This window comes from Uloborus diversus, chromosome 1 (assembly GCF_026930045.1).
Source record: "Uloborus diversus isolate 005 chromosome 1, Udiv.v.3.1, whole genome shotgun sequence".
Taxonomy (NCBI): Eukaryota; Metazoa; Arthropoda; class Arachnida; order Araneae; family Uloboridae; genus Uloborus; species Uloborus diversus.
In genome coordinates, this window is record NC_072731.1 from 113411490 (window position 1) to 113434865 (window position 23376).

Below are 23376 nucleotides of genomic sequence, written 5' to 3' on the forward strand. Positions count from 1 at the left end.
TGCCAAGTACACACATTTTTCAAACTGCGTAGGAACATTTTGCTAATGCTGAATCTTAGCTTTGGGTGTGTTTCAACATTTTCAGGCTATAATTGTGAGAAAACTTGTAGCAAAAAGAGCAACAAGTTCGACTCTCCCAGTTAATAAAGGCAAAATTAAAAATGTTCTATCTCTTAATGGGCAGTTCTCAAAAGGTGGGAACAAAGACAGACTTCAACTTTGAAGCTTCAACACCAAATAACTTTCATTTTAATTAACTCTAAAATTTTTGAGGTAAATTATAATGCTGTATAGAGACAAGAATTGACATAAATTATGGAAAAAAAGCTCTTCAAATGCCCTTAAAAAAATATTTTCTTTGCTAAAAGGCACAATTTTGGACATACCAAAACGTTAACTGAGCAAATGTACCATTAAAAAAATTTTTTTTTAAATTATTTCCATACGTTTCAAAAAAAAATTAAAGGTATGAATCTTACACTGAATAACTTTTTGTTAATATTTTACACAGATAACAAAAATAAAGATAGATTATTTACTTTGTAAACGATTTTAAAAAAACGTAACTTTGAAATTTGATGTATGTCCAAAAGTTGCAATCTTTAAAATGCTATTATTTGAGAACTAAGTATATGATGTTTTCGTTTTAAAGGTATTTATCGATCCTCAGAATCATTTTTTAATTGTTTAAAAGTGTTTTCATAAGCTTTTATGCAGTATCTTAGAAGAAAAATGATTTTTCTTAAACATACATGTGAGATGTCCAAATGGCGTTACGATCTTGATGCCGATAATTCTGTCCGTTTATTCATAATTTTTGATGATCCACTGTCTTCTAACCTCAATAAAAAAGGTTATTATAATGTTATCTTCTTTAATCCATTGGTATTTTGCATAATTAATACGTTACACATTGAACAATGCATAAATTACAGTAGTAACATGGCTTTCTATGATCGAACGAAAGCCATTTTGCGCTAACATCGCCAAGCAAACTTCCGCTGGCGACATTGGCGACAACACAGTATACGATACGATCAAGGTTACCAGAGGGGGATTCCAGTTTAACAAATGTAGTTAATCGTCAGCTGCACCAGTTTTGGCGACGTTATCACCTGCGCTAGCAATTTTTTTCCCCGCCGCTTTTATTATTTTAGAATTTTTTTTCTCTTTCTTTTAAACATAATTTAACGATCTCGAAATAGAAATACGAATTTCTTTTTTCAATAATTTTTTTAGACATCGTTTTAATTCTCATGACATTAGAAAAAATATTCGTTATTAAAACTGATGTCATTTTTTACATTCTTTCTTAAAGCATATTTTGTTTACTTTTCCTTTAAAAATATATATGTCGTATTTATTTGTTTCTATTTTTATTCCTTATTTGTCCCAATAAATCAAACTACAAGTTTGTATAATTATTTCCATGAAGCTTTTTTCTACCTTTCATCAACTTCTTCAAAATCATTCCAAAACTTTATTATATGTAAAGAGCAGTATGTATAGCCATTCAAGTACTTCATTAATATCCTCTTTATCATTAAATTGCAAAATTCAAAAAGTAGTAAATAAAATTTTCATTGGAAAAGTTAAAAATCAGATTAACAGTTGTCAAAAATGGTGAAACTTACATTATGATGATGTCCAAAATCCGTTACCTACATGACAACAATGTCCAAAATCTGTTACCTACAGATTGCTGATTTAATTTGCTAATTAACAATTTTTACAAATACCTGCTGTCTTTTCATGTTCATATATTGTGTTCTAGGTATGCATACTATAGAATAAAAGAAAAATTGATATCAAATTCGAAAATTTTTGAAATTGCTCAAAGTTAACTTTTTTGTTCCCACCTTTTGAGAACTGCCCTAATCCCTTGCACCAGAAATATGTAACTTTACTCTTTAGCAGACCCAGATCTGCGTACCCACAGTGCAGGGGTCCATGTCCTTAAGGGGGCTAACGGCCCTAGAAAATGAAAAAAAACTAGCACTTAGACTTGTTAACTTTACAAATAGACACTGCTGGCTATTAGGGAGAAGACCTACATATTTTGTTGCAAAGGGCTAGGGCTCGAGCTGGCATTTTTTGGCCGATGGGCCGATGCTGATTGTTCAAAGATGGCCGATTGTTTTCCTCCAAATGGCCAATTGCCGATGGCCGATGCCGTTGGCAAAAAAAAAAAAAAATCTAACAGAAATAAATTGATGAGATTGTCAGGGATTTAAAGGATCATTGATTCATTTCACTTTACTTCCTTTCTACGAATTAGGAATTGTTATCACAAAAAAAAAGTAAAAATCAGATTTCGACCTAAATTTTTATTTTACGATCACCCAATTTAAACTTCACAAGTTTTTTCGGCGCATCTGTACATGCATATGTATCTAAGAACATATAGTCGACCGAAATATCTATTTTGAACGCCTTCTTAGTTAATTATCGCAAATTCTCTTGTGATGGCTTCATGCGCCTAAACTTGCGTCACTCAAAAACGTTATGAAATAGTAAGTTGAAAACTCACACGTACGTAGTATCATCTAAAAGTTCGAGGACAAGTTGTTTAAAACCTTACTTTGAATAGTTCACATTACCAAAGTACATCTATCTACAAAATACTCACCTTGAACGACTATGCACTTCTGCCAACGTTGATGTGACAAACAAATAACATAACGTTTCGTCGGACTTAGCTCCGTGTGACTTTTACCTGTTCCCAGCCAAAAAAAAAACATTTGCATGGACGCCGCTTTTTTCTGTCAGGAGAAGATAAAGCTGCATCACAAAAGGTAGAGAAAAATGGCTTTGAGGAGAGTTTCCAAGAGTTATATGAAAACTGTCAGAAGTACATAGTCTCTCAATGTGCCGTTTTGAAGGTGGATGTGCTTAGGTAATGTGAACTATTTTGGGTAAGGTTTTATACAGCTTGTCCCCCGAACTTTTGGATCGTACTACGTACAATCTGTATAGGGTGTAGTTATGCTTCTCCTTTTTTGACTGCTGTATGATGGAAGAGAAAGAACAACAGCAAAAAAAAAAAAAAAATAATAATAATAATAATAAATAAATTAATTAATTAATTAAAAATAAAGGAAGAAAAACAAAAAGACTTTAATAACCAATTGACTTTTTTTTTTAATTGAACATATAACTAAGATTTCAGTAATATTGTAATAATGTATGAATTTAGGTACACTAAACATCGTTAAAAAACATTAAATTATGTTGTTTAATCATTCAAAAAAAAATTTAAGAATAAAACTACGAAACCGTCAACAAATTACGCAATTAAAGTGGAAAGATTGCACGTAAACATTTTTTAGTCATCAAATTAAACAAAAAAGGGCACAGATAAATTGCAATATTGAATCATAATAGGAATATTTTTATACTTATTTAAAATTTATGAAAGGAAAAGTTTGCATTTTTCATAAAAGATATAACCGTGACATAAATTTTGCAAAAAAAAAAGAAATAGCCACGTAAAGAGCGAGGTTCTTAAAACGCAGCCACAATAAACAAACTCGATATTTACATCAAGTTAATAACTGAATACATATACTACTTGATCTGATGTTTTCACACGTAATATTGAACAATTTAATTGTTTAATCTTTTATGAAGCACTACAAACAAGTTCAAATTAAATTTTGAAATTTAACAATAATTTTCTGAAATTTAAAAAATTGCATAATAGAAAATCCTAAGAAACTTTTCTATAACATATTATTAATAATATGATGAAAACAAAAATAACTTATTCATTTATTTTATATGTATATAAATAAAAATAGCTACTTACAACAGAAAAAAAAATCAATCGCTATTAATGATGCAAAAAAGATGGCGCATTACGAAATATAGGTGAAACAAGTATAAGAAATACGCAAGATGATATTTCTTGACCAAAATAAATAATCGCTAAATATTTAAGAAGTGCTTGAAACGACGAGGGTGGGTTAGGGGGGTCACCCTCTGATTTTGGAGTGACTCACAACTTTAAATTTCGGCCTCATCATTTTTTTAGAACAGAACCGCTACCACCAACGCCTCGGAAGAGTTTCTGAATCTACTTCAGCACTTTCGAAGAAAAAATTTCCCTATGGTTTCCGAGTTATGTTTCCATTCAAAACGTCTTTAATCAATTTCTGACAACAATAGATAAAGCTTGAAAAAAAATCTCTAATTTCATGAATGGTGTTAGTTTTAAACAACTCAGAAGTACAACTAGAGTTTAATTTCAGAAATTGTTCGATTTGGAGGAGAGGCACGTAAGTGTTCTCGGAAATACAAAAATTAATCGTAAAAAATAGAGTTCAAAATAATCATAAACATTGAGCCAGGAAAACCCTTTTAAAACTTGCACCCGAGTTTGTTTTTCCCGTGCAGTGGCGGATTTGAAATATAGCAAATGTTGCAATTGCGCGAGATGCCCATAACCATAGGGGAACCGTAGGAGTTACAAAAATGCTTATGATAAATGTTTTACAACTTCTGTGCTACAGAAACAGGGCCCCAAAATGTATTTCGACGGGCCTTAAACTTGTAGCTCCGCCGAAGCAATACAGAAAAGTACAATTATTCACAGTAAATGCATTACTGTGATTCATATTACAAATATCGAAAAATTAAAAATTACCGTCGTTTCAACTGGAATCTAACAAAATGAAACAAAACCGGCTTCGCCATCTCATATTTGTTTCCATAGTCTCCAATTCGGCAATATATCACCAAATGATCGTCAGTCTGAGACGCTATATTAGTTTAGCATTGAAATAAGTAATTAATAGATACAAAAAATGAGTAAATAGGCTTTTTAGGACACCCGATCGAAAACAAAAAGTGAAGTTCACAACTGGAACGTACGCACACCCCCACATGCGAAAATATAGCCTTCTACAGTTTACCATTTTTGAGTTATGAATTATGAGAGATACGTACATCCAGCCGCAAGAAACAACGCAACAATTAACTTATTTGGTACCTGATTATTTGGTGCTGTATAAAAAACTCTTTCAGGGGTGACTAAAATAGAAATTCATACTGAAATTTAAGTAAACAATTTTATATGAAAACAATAACTCCCTTTACTTTGTATTAAAAAGTAAAACAACAAAGGTCCTTTTTTTTCAAAAACATCGGCCAATTCCATCGGCTTTTCGATCTTTTTTAAGGCCGATGGACCGATGTTTCCTGCAAGTTAGCATCGGCCGCCGATGCCGATGGCTAAATTGTTGAACCATCGGCGCCGATGCATCGGTCGAGTCCTACAAAGGGCCCAAAATTTATAGATCCGGGCCTGCTCTTTAGCACAATTCCAGTGTTGTCAAAATATATTGCAACTGAAAGAAAAGACTTTGTACTTTTGTACTGACAGCTTTTTTCTTTGAACAGAGAGTAGGTTTATCTTAAATAGAACAATGAATGAAAAACAAGTTTGGAGAATAAAGAGCAGCATAAGCTTTATGCTGCAGTTTTATTTAGTTATTAAAATGCTAGTCTGTTAGTAAAAGCACTAAAATTTTCTTGGAAAGCTATCAAAAAAATAAAGATAAATAAATAATAAAATATAAAATAATTGCTGAAGAAAGTTACTAAAATTCTGTTCCTGACAAAAGCGGTCAATATAGACAGGTGGTTAACTTACAAAGGTGGTCAACTTTACAGGTTTTACTGTACCCCCGAAAGAAACAAAATCCCCTAAAAACCACAATTACAATCCTGCAGTTTGCATCCTAACACCTCTCCTCCCTTTTTGTCACTCCCTACGAATAAATTACACGAGAAGTAAACCACTTGATTCATTAAGAAATTAATAAACTCTTGTGGCGAAAAATAACAGGAAAAACCAACTTTTGTAGCACAAATATCAAATTTACTACAGACACGTGTTTCGAAGTTCATTACCCAATTGTGTGGTGAAAAGTGGACGTAAGGGGGAAGAGGTCCTCGCAGGTTTTCAACTGAAGTATTTCCCCTTTTTACATAAAATTTAAATTTAGTTTTAATACCTTTAAATTTAGAACCTTATTAGCGTCCCCAACCTTAAACACCACCACCAGGACTCCAGGGTTGGCAAGTTTCTGCCGAGGCGGTTAAAACCACTGGTAGAAACCGGTTAAAACTGGCATGGCAAAAACCACTTTCTGCCACATTTGCGGCAAAAACTCACAAAATGCTAAAAAATTAATTTTGACATACAATAGAAAATGCATGGAAAATATAATTGTTAACCAAAGCACAATTTAATTACAATATTATGTGTAATTCAAAATCAAACGTTACATTGTTTGAACCCCGCTGTTGCCTCTTAGAAAAGGTGGTTTTAAAAATCTAAAGTTTCTCAATTTATTATGCACAAATGAGAAACTTTAGAATATTAATGCAACAGAAAAGCTAGCAGGCAATGCATCAAGGAACAAGCAGTGTTTGTGAAACTTTCATCTGTTGCACATTTTTTTAAACTGGTGTAGTGGTAAAAATTTGATTGAGAAATGTAAGTTTCAAGAAATGGGGTCAATTTCTTTTACAAAGCTGTGACATTAGGTACAAAACTAGGTTAATATTGGCAAGTAAAATTCTTCCACTTTCTTCTTGAAGCGCAGGAATTGCAATCAGTAATGCCTGTTGAATTCTGTGTGTCACTTCTCTTTCCAATATATGGTTTTCCGTCTTTTGTTAGATTAATCCAAATATTACAAGCGTCTGCAATTGAAAAGTTCCCTTTCTGAACTAAATCAAAGTCACTAGCATAAGATTTTATTTTTTACAATGATGAAATAAAATTTAATTTTTTAGTTTACTTAAACGAATATCATTTAGTAACTTAGTTTTCATTTAGTAACTAGTTACTTGTGTTATTGCAGACGCTTTTAAGTTTTTGCCAGTTTCTGCAGGTTTTTACAGGTTATAACCAGTTCTGCCACTGGCATGGCAAAAACTAGTTTCTGCCGGCAGAAAGCCATCCCTGAAGGACACACAACTCGTGTTGCCCACAGACACTTTCATGTGTCCATTCATTAACACCTTTCGCTAAAAACATATCATTGGACTACCAAATCATCCCAAAGAATCATTCGATAAGCAAGCATTAAACAGAATATACATTCAATTATAACACTATTCAAATGAAACATTTGAGAAGCATTTATTTGATAATAACACCATTTAGATCACAGTAGTATTTATTCCACAAATGTGCTGGCGGCTATTTTCACCCTGCCACCCCCCCCCCTCTCCACCCTAAGAAAAATACTCCCTAAAAAACGACTAACATCCATCAAGAATTTCAAAGGCGCAGTATGCGCTCCTCTTTCTCCCTCCCCCATAACCCACTCCCTCTGTGGGCTCCTCAGTACATGTCCAAAGCAGAAAAAACTAAAACTAAATTTTATGTAGTTGAAAACCTGAGAGGACCTTTCCCCCTTACGTGTACTTTAGACCACATCATTAGGTAATGAACCCCAAAACAGGTGTCTGTAGTAAATTTGATATTTGTGCTACAAAAGTTGGTTAGACTCAGCGGTCATTCCAATTTTTTCTGGGGGAAGGTAAAAGGATATATACTTTATGCAAATTTTTCGGAAGAGAACAAAAACCGTGCCCATTCATATGTAAAAAGATTAACTTTTCAAAACCAGCCCCTTGACCCCCTAAATCACGGATTCGCCCTTGCAACTGAATCCCTTCAGAAGAGAACACTGAAAGAGTGATAGACATCTCCAGAAGATCACAAAGTGAGAACTCGAGCAGTTGATCGCTCGGGTGATTGACATCTCGAGAACTCAACATCGCAAGAGTTCACAAAGTGAAAACTCGAGCAGTTGATTGCTCGAGTACTCAGAAATTGGTAATCGAGAATTCGAGCAGCCCATCGCTTGAGAACTCGAGTTGTGATAATTGAGAACTCAAGATCTGATAATCGAGAACTCGTAATAATCGAGTTCTTGAAAGATTCTGAATAATCGAGTGATTCGATTATGAGAACTCGATTATGCCCATCACTACTACATACTCTTAAAAAGATGCACAGTATGTTTTTACTTACACAACTATCCTCCTGCAAAGAAACCAATATTTTCTTCCACATCTGTCCAACCCTAAATACTCTTGACGACTCAACAGCATGTTCTTTTCGATTTCCGATATACAATCAGTGACTCCAGGAACCTAATAAAAAAGGATGAAAATATTTAATTACAGAAAAACATTAAAGCAAGCTCAACAAAATGTCGAATTTTGAGACAAAAATAAATGTGGGAGAAATGTTAGACTCTGCACTAACAACTAAAAATAGTGGTAACTTAATTTGTAAGATTCTCCCGCATTAATTTTGAACATATCATCAAAAATACCCGAGTTTCTCATTACCGTATATCTTGTGTATAAGTCTAGAAATTTATTACAAAAAATGAGGTTAAAAGTTAGAAACTTATACGCAAGGCAGAATTTCCGAAAATTTTCCAGATTTTTCTTAGAAAAAGCACTTGAAAACGTGAACATTTTCCCGATTTTGGTCCATCCCTTTTTAGCTGAATGCTAAAGAAATAAATAATTAAACATTCTGCTATGATTTCACATAGTCTGACTGTGAAATAAAGAACAAATAATTACAGTAAACAGTCGACTACACGAAAAGAGCAGAGATCGCCTTATTCGCTAATTATTGCTCATTTTTTAAAAATAGTATAATATGGCTACAGCATAAAATTTTATTCATATAAAATCAAAATAAAAGCAACAAGTAAAAAGAACTGTAACAGCAAAATCGAATCCTTTCCAAAAATCGTGATCGCAAAAGTGAACTCTCTTGGTGCAAAAGAATAATAATCGGACTTTAACATAAAAATGTTTATTACATTTTATTTTCCTCTTTTTTATAACATTTACACTCAAAATTAGCAGCAAAACACTCCTGTTTCTTCCAAAAGTAGAGACTCAACTTATACGAGGGTTTTAGATTTTTTCCACGATTTTTCTTCTAAAAATAGGAGGGTCAACTTAATACGCAAGCATATACGTACTAGGGTTGACCATTTTGCCGGGTCAGTGGGAAAAACCTGGGTTACGTTCACATAGTGCTATTGATCCACCAGTGATTAACCAGAGCGTTCTAATAGAGCGACCAGTAAACTGGTTGTTTTAATAGCTTCACAGGTAGACCACAATTTAAACTGGTTGATTGAATCACATGACATTTTTGGCCAACAATGAATATTTTTCACCTGCGCAAAATTTGTCTGCTCAATTAACCACGTATCAACCAAAAGCAGTCAGTGAAGCATCGGTTGGTGAACAACTGGTTAAGAACAGCTGACGTCATTAGCTGTCATGTGATCAACCGAGCGGGGTTCGACCAGTAGCGCTATGCAAACAAAACCTTGGTAAAATAAGCAAAAACTAGAAAAATTGGCTAAATTTCAAAATATTTATAGTAGATACTTAAAACAATATCATTTTATACATAATACAATTGAATTGTTTCTCATTTTTCAAAAATATTTCTATCTGAAACAGCATAAGGGGAGGTGGGGCACGTTGGTCTGCTTTTTTACTTATCATTTTATATCTCATCAAAATATTTAATGAGCAATTCGATTTTCTACAATAAGTTTCACTCAGCACTCCTCAACACCACAGATTTTTTTGGAAATGTTGAATTGACTGACTTTTTTTACATTAATTCTTTAGCAGAACCTTGTTAAGCGGACCAACGTGCCCCACGGGTGGGGCACGTTGAACCGCATAACTCAAACAACATTTGTTATCATCTTAGTGATAAATACTATAGTGATAAATACTTTGTAACTACCTTATTCTCTTTTGTGTGTAGAGAGAAAAATATAAAACTTAAAGATAAATATAACTAATTAAATAGATTTTAATTGAAAAATAATCTTTAATTAAAAACAACAATTAGTTTTCACCATTAGTACACTATTATTTTTGAAAAATCAACTATTGAATATTTATGAGACAATTAATGCAGATCAGGGTTCGAAAATATCATGCTTTCGAAAATATGCAATATTTTGATATATATCGGATATTTTGATATATATCCTATATTTTCAACCAGCACAAACTCAAGTCTTCAAAATAGTAAATTGCACCTTCAAAACACTCTTTATTTTCATATATTGTTATTAAAACATGTAAACTTAAAATCAAGGTTTCTTTTATTGTTTATATCTAATATTTCAATTCACATTTTAATCAATTTTAATGGATTAATTTAGCATAAGCTATTTTACTCATTTTTCTTCCGTTATCTAGTTTTAATATAATTCAGAAATAAAAAAATACATATTAGTAGGTGCACAGTCATAAGATTCTTTTTTTTTTCTGACAAGCATTAATATTAAACTACACACTTTCAATCAGAATTAGAGTTGTTACATTACTAATGATTGTATGAATATAAAATAAAAAAGGAATACTATATTACTTTGTTATATTAATGATGTATTAATACATTATAAAAATATAGTACATAACTTTTTGGCTATTTATTTTTAAAAATAAATGAACAATATTACTATGATTCATATAATTTTTATATTGAAAATACTGTGGTTGAAAAAATAAATATTGAAAATATCAAAATATCATGATATTTTCAAAATAAATATCAGATACAGTGGCTTCCAAAAGTCTTCGTACACCTACGACTTTCAATGAAATAGAATCCTATCCATTGGTTGCAATTATTATTTCGGTATAGGTATTTAATTCAGGGTTGGCTTTTTGCCGGCAGAAACTGGTTTTTGCCCTGCCGGTGGCAGAAACTGGTTATAACCGGTAAAAACCGGCAGAAACTGGTAGAAACTGGCAAAAACTAGAAAACGTTTTTAATAGCTCTAGTAATTACTTAATGACAGGCAATTTAGTAAAATAAAATATATAACTCATTTTGTCATTGCAAAAACTTAATATAATAGTTATTTAATAATTAGTGTAAAAATATGTTAAATAACAAGACTGACATTTCTAAAGCAAAGTAAAATTTATCGTAGTTGAAATTGCTATGTGTTAGAAATTTTAGCCTCGTAATGTTGTAAGTAACAAATTTTTCAGTTTGTTTATAATTATTTTGTTTGCATTTAATATAAAGTGTGATACATCAAATATTTAAATAGATACAGATTTTTTTTTAGTTCATTAAATTCTAAAAATCAGAAACTTGTCATTTTACACTTAATATAACTGAATAAAGCTATTCTCAAAGAACAAAGAGCTCCCCCCCCCCCCTCCATTTTGATTTCTATGGAAAGCTAATAATCCAATTATATAAGTACTAACACAGTCTTCAACTTTGCTGTATGTAAGAAACAATATAATTGGTTAGATTCACTGACTCATAAATGTAAAGAATTTCATTGGTTGAAACTAGGGGTGCAACATGAATGTCGATGTTTTGGAAACATCGATTTTTTTGTTAAAACATCGATGTTTTTAACATCGATGTTTTACTTTCAATGTTTTTGTACTATCGATGTTTTGGTTTCAATGTTTTTTCGATGCTGATGTTTTTGCATTTTAATTGAAAATTATCATAAAATTTTGCTCCAATCTTCTCGCTAGGTAATTAAGTTTACTTATGGAGCTGCCAAAAAAAAATCATTTTTTGCACCCGTTTTATAAGAACAATTTTTCTGCGTAGAGGATGATTTTTGGGAAGATCACTACAAGATAGTAAAAGATTAACTAGAGAGTAAAAAAGAGATCAAAGCTATTGGAAGAACCTGACACTGGTAGTCTGGTGCCAGAACTTGCAGTCTAGGCTCCAGTTCTTAAACTAAAGGAAAATCCTATACGCATTTGATAGTGATGGAAACTTCTGTTCCATCGAAAGAGATGTTTCTCAGACTGGTGGGATAGTCTGCGAAAAGAGAAATGCCCTTCTGGAGGACAAAGTAAGGAAACTTCTTTTTCTCCAAACTGTCAACACCAATATTCGGGCTTACTTATCAATTTTCTCCAACAAGTCGTCCGTCTATTACCTTAAATTTGTGTTTAATTATTAACTAACAGTACAACACATATTTCTTACTCTTAAAAATTATTGTTAGAGTTAGTTTTGGATTTTTAAAATAATTAGCACAACTTTTTCTCATCATTCAACTGATGGTAAGTGCATGATGCATTTTTTCTTAGATTCTTTTTTGATGTAATTTACTTTTAGTTTAATTCAGTTTGAAAATATTTCCTTATTACTATAACTAAATTGTATTAACCGGTGCTTGTCTTATTATCAATTTTTGCCCAACTATAATACCTAAGCTGTTGCGAAATTATTCTTATTAAATTATATTCATGATTTGAGGTTCAGTATTTTCAATATATTCGTCGGATACATATTCTTTTGTATTGCTTAAATTAGTGTAGTATATTCAAAAATGTATGTTATACATTGATAAAAAGATCGATGTTTTAATTTCTAACATCGATGTTTTGATGGGATTGAAAGAATCTTCTCAAATTTCTCCTTTGTGCACAACAAATTAAGAATTTGTTTAGGTTTAGAAACAGCGTCAAAACTTGTATTTTGTTACAGGCTGCTGCAGTGTGAAAACAATGTAAAATTTGATTTTGAATGGTGATAGTGTTGTAAATAAATTGTATTTGGGTTAATATTTAATTATTTTTCTTATACATTTTCTATTGTATGTCAGGAATTGCATTTATGTCATTTTTTGAGTTTCTGCCAGTTTCTGCCATAAATGTGGCAGAAATGGGTTTTTGCCATGCCGGTTTTAACCGGTTTCTACCAGTGGTTTTTACCGCCTTGGCAGAAACCTGCCAACCCTGATTTAATTATAAGATCTATGATCAATTTTCTACAAAACTACATGAAAATTTTTTTAAAAATATTTAAACTTAATTTTTTAAAAATCAAAAACCAAAAAGTGCCGGAAATTTTATCTCGCAAAAGACTTTGTACACTTTAAAAAATGTCTATACATTATTGAGTAACCTAACTTTTTATTAAGTTTTCATTTAGTAGAATATCATGCAGTATCAACAACATCTATTAAACGCCTGGGAATAGATTTCATTCTTTCTTTTTTTGCGTAATTTCTGAGTAAGTGTTCAACCACACTTCGAGTCTTACTGTTTCTAGCTCTATTTTCGTTTCAAAGTCGTATTTTCGTAATCTAGCCTCCAGTTATCTCTAAATATGTTACATTAAGCTCAAATCTGGAGATTGAAGGGGTATTTTCTAAACTTTAGGACAATTTTTGAGGCACTAGACGCAAACGTTGAAAGACGTGTGCTTCTTATCGTTATCTAGGTAAAAAACGAAGTTGTTTCTGATAACCAAAGTTTTGGCTAAGAGTTTAAAATTGGTTTTTAAAATATTTAAATGAAAAGCAAGATTTATTATTTCATCTAAAAATTCCAAACTACCAAGTCCTGATACTGATATGCACCCTCGCACAAGAACCCCTTCACCGTCCTGATAAACTGACCCAACTAAGTTCTTAAGATTAAGTTCCTCATTTTTTCTTCTATTGACAATTATACAACAATATAACCAAAAATGTTGAATTTAATTTCATCTGTAAGTAAGACGTTATTCCAAAACGCTTTGGAGCTTATTTATCATTTATTTTGCGACAAAAAGCGTAAGTTTTCTGTTTTTCGCACGAACAAGAACTTTCTGCAGGAAGAGTTCCCATTTAATCCAGCTAATCAGAGAACTTGACGAATAATTTTAGGTGAAAATTAAACGTAAAAATTTTCATTTAACTCTGCAGAAACTGTTACAGCACTCAAATGTGTATTTTTCATAACTATTTTAACTGTAAATCTCCGATCATGCTTTGTCAACTTTGCTGGTTGACCTTTTCTTGCCTTGTTTTCGGTCCGATTCTTTTCTTTAAAAGCGTTTTATCAAGCATTTTGCTATAGAATGGAATAAATTAACTAATTTAGAGACATTTCAAACCAATTTACCTCCACTGTGAGGAAAAAATTCAAATTTCGAATGGTGTTTGTGGATTTTTACGAGTACCAGCCATTTTAAAGTAATAAGCACAATATTAAGGAATAAATAAACAAAAAACTAAAGCCAAATGACTCTTAAGGGTCAACACAATGCAAAAATAATAAAAAAACGACATATGATAATTTTAATCATGAATTTATTCGAAAATATTTGAGTGTACGATGACTTTTGTGGCGTATTATTTCTCTGTCTCTTCGTTTTTTGACCCATTTCAAAAAGAAGATCCGTCAATACTTTGAAGAAACTACAGGGTTTTATTTAGATTGACACAGGAATGTTGTAAAAAAATATTGGACTTCATATTCGAATTCAGTTTTGCATTATTTTGGTTTTACTAAAAAATTTCAAAGTGTACGAACACTTTTGGGAGCCACTGTATGTACAGTCGAGTCCCGACTTACGCGAGGGATACGTTCCAAGACCCCTCGCGCAAGTCGAAATTTCGCGTTATAAAAAAGGGTACTGGTTGCGACGAATGTTAGGTTCTTGGATAAGCTTGCAGTTTTTTTGGTTATGAAGTAAATCTCTCTTGTACTGCAGATATATTTTTTTGGGAACGTGTGAAATGTAACTTTACTGTTGATTGTTAATAGTATTTCATCTTCCAACCATGAGTAAAAAACGGAAGATAGATAGTGAGAATCGAGTGTTCCAAGACCGCTGGGAAACCCAGTATTTCATCACGAATAGAGGACAAACTCCAGTGCTTGATTTGTGCGCAAAGAATATAATGTCAAAAGGCATTACGCGAGTTTTCACAAAAAGAGTCACAGTAAATATCAAGGAGAAGCAAGACTAGTCGACCCGTGCGGAACTCCGCACTGTACTTCAAATCGTTTCATAAGGCATTTCGTTCTTTAAAAATTTCAAAGAAAGAATATTATGAAGAAAAATTGAAAAAAGTAAACGGAAAAAAGTAAGCGCATAAGAGAAGGCATGTAATTTGAAGACATCAGTAGCAAAACCTCGTTAAATACAACATTGTGATAATTTGATCATCGCTCCCCTTTTGGTTGTACGTATTTTCAATGCAAATATAAATATCATTAAAAGTGTGGCTGAGTGACACGTGAAAAATCAGTAATTTTGCATATGAAAAAACAGGTTGTGGCAAATACAGTCTTGCCCATGTGAGCAGCTGACGGAAAAAAAAGAAACATTAAAGAGATATTTAGTGGCACAGATTCGAACTGGTGCCATTCTGATTAACAGTACGACGTTCCAACAAACCTAGCAACTGTGCCTTCCTTTTCGAATGCTATTCATTGAAGGAATGTGTAATAAAACACAATTAAATAGTTTTTTGCCGAAAAAATATAATAAGATCATGCGTCTATGTTTTGTCATTAGCCAGCATCAGTCTTGCATAATATAGACGAACGCGCGAACGGCGTTCGCAGAAAATTTTGGACTCTGCAGAAATTTTTTTTCAAACTGCTAACGTTAATTTAAAAAAAAAAAAAAAAAAAAAAATTTTTTTTTTTTTAAAGGGAATTTTTAAGAAAATCCCAGAGTTTATTTCTGTTAAAGCCTTTCTCCAAAAGCTTTTTAAAGCACATGTGTAAAAAAAATAATGGTTTTGACAGTTTTCTTCAGTTAGTGAAAAATAAGCAAACTTTATGTTATTGTAAAAAAAATTAAATGATTTAAAGCACTTTTTTTTTGTCCCTTTCATGTTTGAGTATAAATTTAATTTTTCATTCAAGGGTGAGTTAGGCAAAATAATTATTTGCAGAAAATTTTCCAGTTAGGATTTGTGTTCGCAGAAAGCTTTTCATTTTATCTAAGTCTGGCCAGCATGATACGATTTAAAAATATTCATAAAACATGGAATTTGATTAAAGGATGAGGAAGATCTCACGTAGCTATTGAAACAAACATTCTAGAAAAATAATAAATTCGGTTGAAAAAATAAGTGTTTTTTTTTTTTGAATATTCAACAATTTCCCATAACAGGCTTTTTTAACCTGTACGGCTTAAAAGCCTGCACTTGTTTTTCTTTTAATCGAACACTTAAAATTCAAAACCAAAACCAGTTGAACCGAGTCCGTTTTTTAAGTGTAATTTTTCGAACGTAGACAAAATTTTTTTTTTTTTAGTCGAAAGCAGAGGAGTTAGAAAATGATTTCTTACTAATGAAGTTGATAATAATTTTAATGTTTTATATCGTATTCGAATAAATAATTAAAGATTTACTGGTTGAAACTCGTAGTTTTAATTTGGCGTAGTATTTTTTCATTTGTACAAAAGTTCGAACACTGCTATTAGAAAAATCTACATTTCAGCATACAATGAAAATGTTTTTCTGCACAAAAAGGATTCCCTTGAGGTATATCTAATACTTTTTTTTATGCTTACATTATGCTCAGTGGTCTGGACGGAGTCAAAGTTTTAAAAAAAAGGGAAGAACACCCTTCGATTAGCAGTCAACTTATCTGAATGATAACTGTAGCCTGCATAAAGAAGTCGAAACACCAAATAGCATTCCCACTGCATTTATTTTATTACGTGTGTTATCTGTTGTATGTTATGAGTACATGTAATGCGTAATATTACTGTAAATTTGCTATTATGTCGGACAGCCCGAACTGGCCCGAAGTTCAGACAGTTTATAGCCGAACGCTCTACCGAAAAAAAAAAACCCACAGGTAATTTCAAATTTTTTTTCTTGCCGAGTAGAGTTTTTATTTTTGAAAATTTTTACAATTAGTTACCGCAGGCTGTTTGAACCGTTATGACTTAGATGGCAGCATGTGTTCATCATTTAACAGCACGGTTAAAATACAAAATAATTTGAACTAATTTCTTTTTAAGCGTAGCTTTTCAAACGTAGTAAAAATGTGATACGCTTTGTTGTTTTTTTTTTGCAAAAAGAAGAAAAATATATATATTACCCTTTAAATTGAGGTAGAATTTTTTTTATTTGTACAAAGAGTCAAAAACTCATTAGCAGAATCTATATTTCAACATACGATTTATTATATTTTACTGAACAAAAAACAATTCCAATGTAGTCTGAAATCTTAAACCTGATACTTATATTTTCGCTTACATTATGCTTTAATTTTCTTCCCGGAGCCAAAGCTTAAAAAAAAAAAAAAAAAAAAACCTTACAATTGAGTATTAATTTAGCTCCATGTTGCATCAAGTTTTCATAACAGCTAGGAGTGTTTCTACCTCATGTATTCCCTCATATTTGTTATTCATTGTTCATGTTATGCGCAGTATTTTTCTAATTTTTTGATGCAAATTGTCCAGATGTGGGCCCGAACACGCATTCTCCTGGTTACCAGTCGAACGCTCTGCCGATCAAGCTATTCAGCTCTGTCGGTAACAGTGCAAGTTAAAGTTATAAATTTAACTGAAAACCTCATTCTGATTCTTTAAAACAGGTTTTTTTGCCCGAAAAAACAATTTTTAGACCGTGGGTCTATTTTTCGTCAGTAGCCTTCACGATAAGCTTTAAAATAAGGTGTAAATCAAAGAACTTGAACAAGAATTGAGGAAAATCTCGCGTAGACACCAAAAACAGGCTACAGAAATAATAAATAAAGGATCTCTGATAGTTTCAGAACTGAAATCAAAACTGCAAAAACAAACTGGGATGTTTACTCAAGTAAAAACTGATCAGCAAAATGCTTTGCATGCTTCGTAGGCAATTTCACTTGAGCTTGCTAAAGCGAAAAAACCTTTTACTGATGGCGTCATTGTTAAAAAGTGTGTTGTAGAAATGGCAAATGCATTTGGTGATATCAAAATGGCTAAGCATTTTGATTCAGTTCCAGCTGCTCATCAGACCGTCCAACGAAGAGTTGCCGAAATGGGTGACCAAATACAACAGAAATTGTCCTGCGAGATTTTAAAATGCTGCTATTTCTCCTTGTGTATCGACGAGAGTACAGACCAGTCGGACGTCCGTCAACTCTTGATTTTCATTCGCACTGCTAAAGAAGACTTTGAGATCGAAGAGGAACTCCTTGCCTGTGTTCTCTTCACTCCACAACAAAGGGTAGGGACATATTTGAAGCAGTGATGAAAGCGGTTAACAGTGTCGGAGGTTTTAAAAAGTGTTCGGTCGTAGCTAGACTGTGCAAAGGCAATGGTAAGACCAAAGATAGGACAAATTGAATGTTTGAGAGAAAATGGAATGAAATGCCCTGCACTTCATTGCATTATTCAATAGTATGCTTTATGCGGGAAATTGGCGAAGCAAACTGAAACCCTCAAAAAAGTTGTAAAAGTCATCAACATGATCAGAGGCGGCAACAGGGCTCTTATGCATCGGCAGTTCCGCAACTTTTTAGAGGAAATTGAAGCAGAGTATGGAGACCTGCTTTTGTACAATCATGTTAGGTGGCTTAGTGCCGGAAACTGCCTCAAAAGATTTTTTGAATTTAGAAAAGAAATCCCTCTTTTCCTTCACCAGTTTTCTCCATCAGAAAACCTTGAACAAGTACTTTTAAGCACGGATTTTTCACGTCACCTGGCATTTCTAACTGATATTACTGGCCACCTAAACGATGTGAACTTAAAACTACAAGGAAGAGGTCAACTGATGTCTGACCTAATGACACACATCAATGAGTTTAGAAACAAGCTCAAAATTTTCCATGCAACTTTGGGGAAAAAAAACTTATCTCACTTCTCCAGCTGCAGTCGTTTGGCATCAGAGTGTGAGGATGCGCTGGATTTTTCTGAATTTTGCCCTGAGTTGCAGACTATTATTGATGAATTCAACACGAGATTTTCAGATTTTGAGACTATCAAGAATGACGTGGCTCTGTTTTGTAACCCAGTCACAGCAAGAATTGAAGAACAACCGGCCAACCTACAAATAGAGCTCTGTGATCTCCAGGCTGACCCATTCTTTCAAACAAGAACAGAGAGAAGGTCCGAGTTCTTTAAGTTGCTTCCAACTGAACGGTTTCCAAATCTGCGTGACTTTGGACTGAAAATAACTTTTATGTTTGGGAGCACATATTTATGCGAAAGTGCTTTTTCGGCGATGAACTTTATTAAGAATCGTCACAGAAGCTCTCTCTCCGACAGTTCATTGTTAGACCTTCTTTGGCTGGCAATGACAAACATCGATGTTGACATTCCTGCCCTTGTAAAGAAAGCGTATGGGTAATTCCATATCAAATCAACCAATGGTCAAAACGTCATGTCTTTAGATTTTGCTCATTTTTTGTTCCTATGGAGTATTACCACAACAGAGAAAATATACAAAGTTTTGGATTTTTTCACTCATTTGTTTTTGAGTAATAATATTTTAAAGTTTTGACGGAAGTTGAAAATTTTTCCTGACACATTTTCTTTAAATGGCCGTAATTAAAAAACTATTTGACTCAAAGAATTAAAACTGGTAGTGTTTTGTTCTGTATTTAATAAGGTTTTATAAAATATATGACATGACCTAGTTCTACCTTTTTCTTTTTTTTAAACATTTTTTTGAAAAAAAAAATTTAATTTAAAAAAACTCAAAATCGAAATTTTAAATTTTTTTGAAAAAAATTTATGTTAGTAAGTCTTACTTTAGCAACATTTATGCAAAATTTCATGATGGCATTATTGTGGTATCATAAGAAAAAAAAAATATTTCCTCTTTCAACATGTTTATTCATGTAACAATTCATACTGCTTGATCAGCTGGATCGTCCAAAGGGGGTGGAGGGATGGCAAAGACTGTGCCATTAAGATTTTTAAGGGGATGTTTAAGGGGCGTTTTTCTCTGTAAAGAGGTTTCATCCCTGTGTGGGGGGGGGGGGCTGTACAGTATTTGAGGAGGTGTTATTGGCACCCTTTGCTTGATTCCTTTATATATATATATATATATATATAGATGTTTATTTATACAGAAATATATGTATATAAATATATATATATATATATATATATATATATATATATATATATATATATATATATATATATATATATATATATAAATATATATATAAATATATATATATATATATATATATATATTATATATATATATATATAAATATATATATATATATATATATATATATATATATATATATATATATGCAGGTTTTTTTAAATAGCAGGGAATTAAAATTTATTAACTGAAAATATATTAGCCTACTTATCGATGGCAAATGGTCCGTAATCGAAAGTGTTGAAATAATTCAGTAAAGCTAAGGTCTCCAATCAAATTTTTTTCAATCTTATGTTCATGGGTTGATACAGTAGAAGGGCTTGACCACCATGAGTCATGTTTCAGCACCTACATCCCTGCTACCCATCCCCTAAGTAGCCACTCCCACTCATCAGCTGCCTGCTGTAACGAACACTTAGGCTTTCTCCTGGTGTAATATGAAACCCATCTGCTTTCTCCCACTACAGAGGCATTGAAATCTTCAGTACTTTGTATGTTCTTGGACAGTGCACATTCCCGCGTGCAGTGCACAAAGCACTGCTTGCTTTCTTTGAGAAATTTTTTTCCAAGTTTTATTGTTATTTTAATGTTAAATTTATGCATATTTTTGTGGTTAAGAGCCAACTTTCAGTTAAATGGATAAACAATGGAGCATATTTTGCTGCAATCCATTTAAAAAGGAAGGACATTGGGTGAAAAAAGATCTAAGAACTGCAAGCTTGTGGATGACATAACATATGGCATTGAAGAAGGAATGAAAATTTGTATTGCTTGTCGCATACAATTAAGTAAGCAAAAACATTCTTTAGTTCCTGAAACTGATGATGTTATGAGTGAGTTCAGCAAAGATCCAAATCCAGGCTCTAGTACAGAGGATCCCGAGTTCATGAGCCCTCATAATGGGGATGTACAGTTTGAAGAAATTGTGGGCTATACTGCTTGTGCCTATGACAGCAAATGGTGGATAGGATATGTAATTTCAAAAGATCAGGTAGAAGAAATCCAGGTTTCTTTCCTTCATCATAGCAAACCATCATCATCATTCATTTATCCAAGAAAAGCAGACATTTTGACCATTCCTAAAAATTTTGTTTTGTTCAAATTACATCCTGTCACTGCTACAAGCAGAACATACCAAGTCTTGAAAGAGGAGATAGCAAAAGCAAATGAAATCTTACATTAGAAGAAAGTATATCTATACTAGGACTTACAAATCGAGTTCTATAGTAGCAAAGTGAGCTACACACATCTCAAACTGCTTCTTAATGGGCTTAAAAAAATATTAAATTTTATATTGTAGCAATTAAATTATATATAAATAAAACTTAAATTTGCTTTTAAAATATGGCTAAAAAGCTTCAGTAATTTTTAAATTAAAGTTTTCAAATGTAAATAAAATTTAGATTTTTTATTCAATAATAAATATTTTTTCACCAAAAAAATTGTTTGAACTTGTTAATATGCTTGCAATACTGCCAAGTACTTGTTTTTCTATGAAATAGTCCCGGTTTAAACTTTAATCTACTTTTCATTAGAACAAATGTTTTTTACAAATAAAATTAAAGCAACTGTTTGAAAGAGAAATTTTTTTTTCCTCCATGATACCACAAAAATGCCATCATGAAATTTTGAATTTATGTTGCTTAAAAAAGACTAAGTACCCTGTTTCTTTTTTTTTCCAAGAAAATTAAAAATTTTGATTTTTAATTTTTACAAAATAATTTTTTTTAAATAAATATTTTTTTTTTTTTTTTTTTTTTTTGTAGCTAGGTTTTGTTATTTTTTTTAAAAGCTCCTAAAATACTGAACAAAACAGCACAAGTTTTAACCTTTTAAGTCAATTAGTTCTTTGATAATAGCCTTTTAAAGATTACTAAACGATGTAAAATTTATGATGCTTCCAGAGTTTAAAAAATTTATAACTTCGGAAAGAATTGTTGAAAAAATTTGAAACTTCAGATTTTGTCATCATGGAGGTGTGTATCATAGACAGATAAAAAATCATTACATTCTAAAACATTGACCTTAAAAATTTATTTTTATTGGTTGATTTGACATGGAATGACCCATTAAAGCACTGTTGAAAGAGGAAAAATTTTTTTTTTCTGCATGATACCAAAAGAATGCCATCTTGAAATTTTGAATAAATGTTGCTAACAAAAGGCTAAGAAACATATATTTTTTTCAAGAAAATTAAAAATTTCAATTTTGAATTTTTACAAATTAAAAAAAAACTTTTTTATTAAAAAAATTATAAATTTTTTTTTAGCAACTGGGCTTTGTTATATATTTTTGAAAACCTTATAAAAGACTGAACAAAACAGCACCAATTGTAAACTTCTAAGTCAAATAGTACTCTAAAAATAGCCCTCTTAAGATTAATCAATGCAAAATTTCGCATTCCTCCAAAATTTAAAAAATGCATTGCAAAGAATTTTTGAAAAAATTTGAAACTTCAGTATTTTCATCCTGGAGGTAAGTATAATAAACAGACAAAAAATCATAACAATCCAAAACATTGACCTTCAAAATTTATTTTTTATTGGTTGATTTGATATGGAATGACCCGTATCGGCCTCAGTTTTCGAATTAAAATATAAGCAAATTGTTTCATAATCCTTCTGTTTCATTATTTTATAATTAATAATTCAAATATTAATTGTTATTGTGTAAGAGGTAAGAAGCTACTGTTCAACTTTTTCAAACTGCAGCCCGCCAAGTGAGCACTGACCGGAATTCTGGCCCGATTGCTCTTTGCAGTTGGACAGCCCTGCTTTAATTAAAGCTTTTAATTGACGGTTAAATACTATATAATTGCATCAGAATTGTGCCAGTATCTATTTCTTTATTGTTTTGCTAAAACAGTAGGACTGAAGTCGGGGAGATAGAAAGATAAGTCGATGATAAACGCCGCAACTGCAAAAGTCACTTACGAAAACTTAACTTTTAAACATGCAAACGCCATGGCGTTCCTTCAAGAAATTAAGTCATTCGATGAAAAGCTCAGGATCCCCTTGTTTCTTTTGCTTTTCAAAATTGAAACATGCAGAAAATTATCGATGTGGCATTGTAAAAATAGGAATCCATACACAATTAGAAGTGCTATACTAAAGAAGGAAAAAATAGGAAAATAAAGAGAGAGAGCTCTAAAAAGTAGGAAAAATAGGAACTCTTTGGGGTCTGATATTTTTGTGGCTGTACATACCACACATGAGTTCCACTCTGACCTGCTGGTATGCAAGGTTTAGGCTTAGAAGTTCAGCAAATTTAATGAAATTTAGCTTAAATTAGGATTTTTTTGTTTATTTTAAAAAAAACTCCAATTGCAGAGAATTAACCTTTGGGTTTTTTTTTTTTTTAAACTATTCCATATTATATGTTTGTATGGATAATACTATCTTTTACTCATGGTAGTACAGTGAAACCTGTGTAAGTTGACCACTCGCGGCGCAGT

At 32.0% G+C, this 23376-nt stretch overlaps 1 protein-coding gene across 1 annotated transcript in view; it reads right to left on the reverse strand.

Moving 5' to 3' along the window:
• LOC129234472 (nucleosome-remodeling factor subunit NURF301-like) overlaps nt 1–23376 on the reverse strand; it is a 61245-nt gene that overhangs the window by 14122 nt on the left and 23747 nt on the right. The window contains exon 2 of the mRNA XM_054868477.1: nt 8054–8175. Coding sequence (XP_054724452.1) covers nt 8054–8175 — 122 coding nt within the window. The remainder of the gene's footprint in view (nt 1–8053; nt 8176–23376) is intronic.